Source organism: Arachis ipaensis, chromosome B02 (assembly GCF_000816755.2).
Source record: "Arachis ipaensis cultivar K30076 chromosome B02, Araip1.1, whole genome shotgun sequence".
Lineage (NCBI taxonomy): Eukaryota > Viridiplantae > Streptophyta > Magnoliopsida > Fabales > Fabaceae > Arachis > Arachis ipaensis.
In genome coordinates, this window is record NC_029786.2 from 567,063 (window position 1) to 575,402 (window position 8,340).

General features: G+C 35.6%; 2 protein-coding genes across 2 annotated transcripts in view; both read right to left on the minus strand.

The window, feature by feature from the left end:
• LOC107621479 (ascorbate transporter, chloroplastic) overlaps window positions 1-1,402 on the minus strand; it is a gene marked incomplete in the record, with an annotated part of 6,181 nt that extends 4,779 nt beyond the window's left edge. The window contains 2 exon segments of the mRNA XM_021114587.1: window positions 4-494; window positions 1,073-1,402. Of these exon segments, the coding sequence (XP_020970246.1) occupies window positions 4-494; window positions 1,073-1,130 (549 nt within the window).
• LOC107621488 (probable glycerol-3-phosphate acyltransferase 8) lies at window positions 3,129-8,319 on the minus strand. Its single transcript, XM_016323504.2, has 4 exons — window positions 7,877-8,319; window positions 7,461-7,776; window positions 4,205-4,679; window positions 3,129-3,723 (listed from the first exon to the last, which is right to left on the minus strand). Exons 1-4 carry the CDS (start codon window positions 8,197-8,199, stop codon window positions 3,320-3,322), a joined length of 1,518 nt encoding a protein of 505 aa, XP_016178990.1. The 5' UTR covers window positions 8,200-8,319; the 3' UTR covers window positions 3,129-3,319.

Consider the following 8,340-nt stretch of genomic DNA (forward strand, 5'->3'; position numbering starts at 1 on the left):
TACAATAACCCAGCGCTTAGGAAACTGCTGCCACCAAGGAGACACTTGTTGAAGATTTCCTCCCAATAGAATGGCTTCACCTGTCCCTTCAGCTGATGGCAGAGAATCCATATTTGCCTCTGTAATGTCATATTCCTCGGACTTGTAGAAAACACGGATCTTATTTTCCTTAATGTGGTTCCTCTTGCTCAAACCTAGTCCACATGCCGCCCTTTGTTCAATATTGCCTCTTCCATAGGGAGCTGAAGAAATGTACGACTGACTTCTTCTACCAGCCTTTAGTTTAAAGTTCATACGGCGAGCAGATTGCCTTGATACTGAAGAACAATGCTCTCCTGCTTCACTGCAAAATGAGAGTGTCTGTCCTGAAACTGTCTCTTCCAACGGGGAGTTAGTTTGAAAATGCATCCTGGGCTGGCATCTTGAAAAATGAGATACTCCAGAAATCCCTCCTCTCTGAAGTGACAGATCCTTTCCAGATCTATATACATTTCCTGCCAATACCAAACAATAGAGATTAATTAAGTTGCAATATCCAAGCATATAGCCTTTGAAGAGGACCGAAAATTCCATCTGAATCCATACAAAACAAACTTTAATTATCAAAATCTCCATGTAGTATATAGCTAATAAACTATGCTCAAAGCAAATTCTAAGTTAAATAAACCTATGTAACTTCCTAGCTACTCCATACTCCATAGTTTCATCATTAATAGTAACTTTTTTCTGACATATCAATAGGTTCCCACAGAACACATGTTGCTCCTCTTGCTAACAAAATTCGTTAAACAAATTACTCAAAACAACAGAATGATCAAGCAGATTAAATTCAAACAAAACAACCATCCTCTAATATAAGCATTTGGTTGTAGACTCTAGTAGTTACTGCCACTCTAATGCAAGGAATCTAACATACACGTACGCATTCATTTCAACAAACACATAAAAGGCAAAACAACAAAACTAGATATTAAATAATTGGATAATTCATAAAATGCAGGCAGCCACCAAAAAAATGGATTTTTTTTGTTCAATTCTAAAAAAAGTAATTAATTTATTAATTTGAAGTCACCTGAGGCAATGAAAGAAGTAGCAAAGTTGCGGTTCGAAACCAAACCACTCATAGCCATTGATACACTCAGCTGAAGCTGCAACAGATGCTGATACTGAGAGAAGTTACGGCAGTTTGAGATTTCAATGGCGAGAAAACCAAAGCTGTCTTCTTTCTTCTTCTTCTTCGTTCTCTTTATACCATATCAGAGTTCAGTTCAGTGTGTGAAATCCAATTCACAAGGACGACGTCGTTTTGAGAGCAAAAGCTCTCTCTTTGACAGTCCCAACGAAGAGAATGGAATGGAAAGATAGAAGATAAGCCAGGCATAGAGGTTCTCTAATTTTCCAGTATCGACCATTTTTATTTTATTTTTCATTTTTTTAAATATTGAGGAATAAAATAAAATAAAGTGAAGTAAAATCCCTGTGACGTTGGAGCCAAGAGAAAGGGGGGTTGATAGCGTGACACGTAGAAGGACATCCACGTTAGGAAAGGCTACAGCGCCGGAATTTTGTGAAGTTACCAAATTACCCTTATAATGAAGTAATGAACGGCTGTTGCATAGGTTAGCTAGGGGTATTATTGGAATTGCAGGGAGAAAAAACGTTAAATCCGGTTGTGCCATCCGAAAAGTGTTTCTTTCTTATATTCGTGATTTTCATTTCTTTTGGACTAATGTCCAATAAAATTAAAATCTTGCAATAAAATTTATTTTTGGATTTTAAAAGTGATGATGGTATTTTTCATGTTCATGGGTGGAATATTCTGCTTCTGACACATGGCTGTTTCCAACCGTCAAAAGTGTGTTGTCGTTTTTCTCTTCGTGGAGAGAAGATATTACTAGAACGGCTGAAATATATTATCAGAAACAGTTGACTTATTAGATTTATAATCTCTCTCTTTTAGTTGATGTAATTTTTATTATTTGTTTCGAATTTGATAGATTTTGTTTTCATTTGCAAAATGAAGACCAACAATAGCATGTTAGATTTTGACAAATATATGAATTTGCATTAGACTACTAATTTACAACTGCACTTTAAGTATTAAAACTGTAAAAGAACCTCCAATGAGTTTCGTCTTTCCATAACAGAGTGAACTTAATTAGAATAATAAGTGGTACAATGATCTTATTAGAAATTGGAATATGTATATAATGAAATATTAATTGAAACCAAGATACTCATTCTTATGGCTGATTATGATTTTCTTTTCCTCCACATACAGGGAAGCACACAAGAAAATGAGGCCATGCATTCACTCATAGCTACCTTGTTTATTTTCTTGCTTAGCAGTCAAATACTCACACTTTGACTATTTAACTACAACTATATTTCATTCCAATGACAAAAAACCCCTCTAAAATCCGAACTTTTCAATATGCATGAATATACTCTGGCAACTGTGTTCATTCTTCTATTAGTATTTAGTAGCACTAGCATTATTGCTCAATTAGTCAATTTGATGAGTCTGACACTATTTTTTTTTTCCCTAATAAAGAACTCAACTGAGTATTGAGTACATACCAAAATGGTATTCCACCAGCTATATCAAGAAAGAAGAGCAGTGATAGATGAACTACAAAAGGGAGTTCAAATTTTATTTTTATGAGGGAAAAAAGGGTGGAAAAAATAGAAAGATAATAAAGAAAAAGTAGAGAAAATAAATATTAAAAAGTAGATTCACTCATTTTTAAGACACCATAAAAAAAAGTAAGACCATCAAAATAGGTAAAATTTATTGGGTCAAACCGTTAACTCATTTAAATAGACAAATTTTATCTTTAAAATTAAGTCCACTTAAATTTTGAACAAAATGAGTTGAGCTCGATTAACCAAAAAAAATGACGGATTAAATGAGTTAATTTATAGGTTAAATGTGTGATTCATTTTTTTTATACTTTTTTTAAGTTGCACTTTTAATCAATATTTTTTTCGATTCAATTTAAAATTTCGATCTATCAAATGAATTGGGCCTAAATGGACTACGCTGACCCGTTTCACAGCCTTAACAAAAACATTAACTCAAGTGCAATAAGTTTTTGTAAGAAAACAAACATGAACCAAAATCAATAGAAACAACCAAACTACCAAATCATTGACATTCAAATGGATTATTATTCCCCAAATGTCCCATACAGAAAGTTTACAATGCAAACAATCTAAACACTTAAATCATCATTAGTCTAATTCATGCTATGAAAACAAAAAATCCATATCCATATATGCATGTTATTTATATCCATATCCATATCCAGATATATCTTCACTTCTTGGAACTGTACATGGATTCCACCTTCCCATCATTCCCACCCAGCAACATATACTTATCCTTTCTGGTCAGCCCTGTGCACTCAAACCCCAGAACATCCCCCAGCACCTTCTGCACGTGATTCGCCACCTCTATGGACGACTTCCCGCCGGCCTTGCACGACATCTCCTCCGGCAGCCGGTCCAGGAACCGAATCTCGTACACCGGCCTAGGATTCATGAAGAAGAAGTATGGGTCCCAGAACTTCACCCCGCGAACTGTGGTCCCAAAGAACATGCTCTGCTTGCAGTCAACGGCCACCGGCACGATCCTATCACTAAGCTCAGCGAACAATGCACTGAACCGCAGCAAGAAGGGTTCACGGCACGTGGTCCCTTCAGGGCACACAACAAGATCACCTGACAAAAATCATAGCCACTTATTATTAACAATAATGTTTGACAGAATAAAAAAATAGTTCAAACGATTTAAAATCAATTTATTTAATATTTATTAATTATTATTAAAATAATTATACAATTAGAATCAATTAGAATCATTAGAATCAATTTAGATCAATTAGCATCGTCTATATTTATATAGCATATCTGTACATTAATTGTAGGATTCTATGTCTTTATTACTTTGATTTATTTAGCACCTATAAATACCCCTTGTATATTGTACCTGACACACAACTCAATAATACACTTTTCACATCATTCTCTCAGTCTCTTGTTTCTAACACAATTAATTAATGAATTAATTATGTTTTGAAGATGGCATGATTCCACACTAAATAATCTCTACTCATAATATTATGTAGCATATCACGCGAGTTTTCTTCCACTCAAACATAGAAAGATCTGAAGTTGGATCCAGGGTCGTGTATATTATTACCTTTTTGGAGGAGGTCCTTGATGCGAGCAGCGTCGGCGGCACGGTCGCGGGTGAGGGCAACGGCGGGGATGGGGGAGAGGAAGCGGGAGAGCTTGCTGACGGAGTAGGTGACGCAAGAGACCTTGCGGCCGAGGGCAATGGCAATGACAATGGGGTCAAGAGCTGTTCGGTGGTTGCAGACGTAGAGGTTTCCGGGGGTGCCAGGGGAGGGAGGAGGAGGACGGTGACCGCTGATGACGAGGTGGATGCCAAGGAGCTCGTAGGTGTAGCGGACAATGCGTTCAGGGAGAGGGAGGTTGAAGTAGACGCGGAAGATGGAAAGTGCAAAGCCAAAGGGGATCCAGAGGAAGGTGAAGAGGGCGTTGAGTGGGTCTGGGCGTTGTACGAAGCGGCCGTCGTGGAAGATCAGTCGGCTCTTCAGGCGGTCTCTTGGGACCGGTTTTGCTGATTTGCTTGGGGGAACCATGTATCCTTCCTGTATTGTTATTATATATCCATCAAAACTATGCTTTGTTAGATAATAATCATTTAACTTACGGAAATGTTTGGTAACCAAAGAAAATTAGCCAAAAGCAGCTATAACTTGCCTTATTTAACATTCATTAAATGTTACGACAATTAATAAATGCTAAATAAGGTAAATTTTGGTTATTTTTTTTGTCTCCCTAGCATTACCCTTAACTTAAAGTAGAATAATAAAATTTCCTCTAATTAATGTGAAACTTTTAGAGAAGGTTATATGTAACATAAGGTGGAATATATAAGAATTTTTCGAATATATGTAGGATATGTTTTGTATACAATTCATTTATACTAAGAGTGATCAAAGTTGGTTAGCTCATTGAAATGTCATATAACACCACCGTATATTCAATCACAACAAATGTTGCACAAATTTTGAATGTGTAAATTTTTTTAGCTAAAATTTTTTAGTATTGACGTAAACGAGGTCCGCTAATTAATTGATTAATCGAATGAACAAAAGCTATTATGATCATATTTGGTACAGTGGAAGTACGATTGGGGTTAAAGATTACTATTGTCGATAAGCCAGAAGAAGATTGGTTCGATAATTAAATGTTAATGTCATTTTCTCTTCCCACTGTCAATCTTTCTTCGACATAGAAATTGTTAATTTCAACACTTTAGTGGGTTTTCCACGGAAATGAGAAACTACGAATCATCATCCTACTAGGGACATGCATCAATATCATATGTACGCTAAGGAAGCTCTTGAGGAGGGGAGGCCTAACAACCCATGACTACATTAATTAAAATACTCTTAGCATATGCAACATTAATGGACCACCCCAGAATGCACAAGTTGGCAGTTGGTTGGGGATTGTAAATAGAGTGGGTCCCTTTGGGTTCATATTGGTTAAAGAGATAAATAAGAGGCAAATTCTATAATACCTCTTATTTATTATCTAATTTTTATTTAACTTATTTTTTATAATAAATTTTAAATATTTAAAATGTATTAATTTTTATATTTTTAAATTAAATATTAATTATTTAATACTTTAGTAATTAGACAACAATTTTTAAGTACCCTAACAAATACCTAATTAAAAGCTAAGAGTTCACACACATCTATGGACTTTATGGAAGTTAATGCAGCTACATTGAGTTGCTCCCACCCCATCCCAGCCATACATTAACTATCACATGCATACGCTTTTATAGCTTCACAGATCAATCCAGGAAAAAAGTTTCATGCATCATCATATGGATGCTGATCAAAATTATTCAAGTCAGTTGCATAACATATTATGGGAATTTTTCGCACATAGTATAAATTTGGTTATAGTAATAATATCATATAATTTTGTTTATTATTTTCCCCTTTAATTATGATATAAACCTCTTACATTATTAATGACTAATGAGTAATTTAAAAGAGGATTTTGGTGCCTATATGCACATAATAAGATAGACCAAAAGACTTGATGAAGGACTTAGTTCTTTGGACAGGTCCCGCATATATATGCTTCTCAAGTTATCTAAAATATAAATTAATTATTTGCTTGTAATATGTCATCACGCTTATCAAAGTAAATTAGGTAGATCAACCATATCTCAATATGTAACGCAAAAATATATTTTTTATATACTAAAATTAATTATTATATATTATTTAACTTATTTTTAATATATATTTTTGTATTTTAATATGCAATAGTTAACATGGTTGATAAGGCAGGACCATATATAGAAGATAGCTTGTCCAACTATATCATTCATTACACATACACCACAGGCACGCAATCAATGCATGCAAACGCGTATATATTAAACTATTAATTAATTATTTACTAATTATATAACTAAAAAACCAAAGTAATGCTTTCTAAGTAATGGTCCTACGCAAGTAGAATCAATCACTCCACTATAATTTTTCGATCAATCCGCAGACAATGTTTCTTTCAATTTTTTCTCTGATTTTTAATTATTCCAATCGACACATACATATGGTTCACTCAAGTGGCACACAATATATAATACTGTGCTTATCAACATTTCCATACAGTAGCAATGCTAAAATTTCTTGCTCAAAAGTTTTATATAGGTTAAAAAATCATACATATAAGACGGTGGAAGTTAGTCTCATATATATAGTTCAGATATGCTCCTATAATATTTTTAAGGAAATACGTACATGATGATATTTTTATATGAAAATGATATTGTGAATCCTTAAATTAATCAAAATATCAACTCATTTAATAGTTTATACTCTACAATACTATTTTTATGTGAAAATATTACGATAAGAGTATTCACCATATTTATATAGCTATATATGTAGAGCTACACAAATGTCTTATAAATGAGATACAAATTTTTTAATTATTTTTTGAGGAGTGTTAGGGACCAGTAACTTTTGTTATTTGTACTTATCAAATAGCCATCAATGATAATTTTAATGGTGTGAAATTTTATTCAATAATTCACTTTTTTTGGTTGGTTATGGCCAGAATTTGAAAAAGTTATTGGCCTAGACTCTTCCTTATTTTTTTTGTTCATTTTGGTTACTCGAACTAAAACAAAATATCTTACTAAAAGATTAGAGTATCTATTACTTTATCAATATCACATTGATTGAAATAGCATGCACATTTTTTGACCTATTTAATTGTGATTTAAATAAGGAACATTATTACGAATTAAACCATATAACCGGCGATTTAATCCTCTTTATAAAAACGTTGATAATTAATCGCATAAACATAGCATGGTGACTGATAAAGCAAACCTTGCAAGCAGACATGAAATCGTGGTCCGATTCACGGTCACCGAGTCCAATATCCGGCGAAGTAGTCTCACCGAACTCTTTGAGAATCGCCAACCGCTTCAGCTTCCCGACGAGCACGCCAGGCTTCTTCACGAACCCCGTAGCCTTTTTCGTCTTTGGATTCACCTCGATCTCCGTTCCAAGTACCTTATCACCTCCAAGAAAGTCCTTCACGAACGGCTCCACCATCACCGTCGGATTCGCCGTCACCACAACCTTCCTCTTGCAACTATCAAACACTTCAAAACTCTCCTTCCTCACATCCGCAGAATAAAACCTAACAACAAAATCGAAAACGAAAAATCAGAACAACAAAACGCGAAGAGAAGTGAATATACTAAATCGGAATCTATAGCGAGAGTGTCAGTGTTGTGTGCCTAGGGAGAACAGCGCGTGAGGCGAGCTCGATGTCACGGATCTTGAGTCCGGCGAAGGAGATGAAGATGAGGATCTGGATTCCGATGGCTTCGGAGATGAAGAGGTATGCGATGATGACGAACGGGACGGAGAGGAGGAGGATGAAGCCGCGGAGCAGGCTGCCGGCCTCGACGGCGACTAGCATGAAGTAAGGGAAGGAGCTACGGGAGATGAGCAAGGTTCCGTCGAGATCGGCAGCTACGGATTCTCTCGGCGACGAGGGAGAGTTTCCGTTGCATTCTGTTACCGGCGGGAAGGTTCGTTTCGGTTTCGGCGCTGCCATTTTCTGTTACGCCGTTACAACTGCACCCTCTGCTTCTGGTTTTGGCTTTCTAATTTGAAGAGAGAGAGAGAGAGAAGGTTGGGAGGGACTGAGAGAGAGGAGGGAGCAAAGAGTAGAGAGGGAACGTTGGGTTTTAAATGT

What these genes read in the sequence shown, in the direction of transcription:
- LOC107621488 (XM_016323504.2), bottom strand. Translation starts at nt 8,199, where the DNA reads ATGGCAGCGCCGAAACCGAAACGAACCTTCCCGCCGGTAACAGAATGC. An exon ending in TCACGCGCTGTTCTCCCTAG is followed by an intron (nt 7,777 to 7,876) that starts GCACACAACACT and finishes TTTTGTTGTTAG; the next exon opens with GTTTTATTCTGCGGATGTGA. An exon ending in CAAGGACCTCCTCCAAAAAG is followed by an intron (nt 3,724 to 4,204) that starts GTAATAATATAC and finishes GATTTTTGTCAG; the next exon opens with GTGATCTTGTTGTGTGCCCT.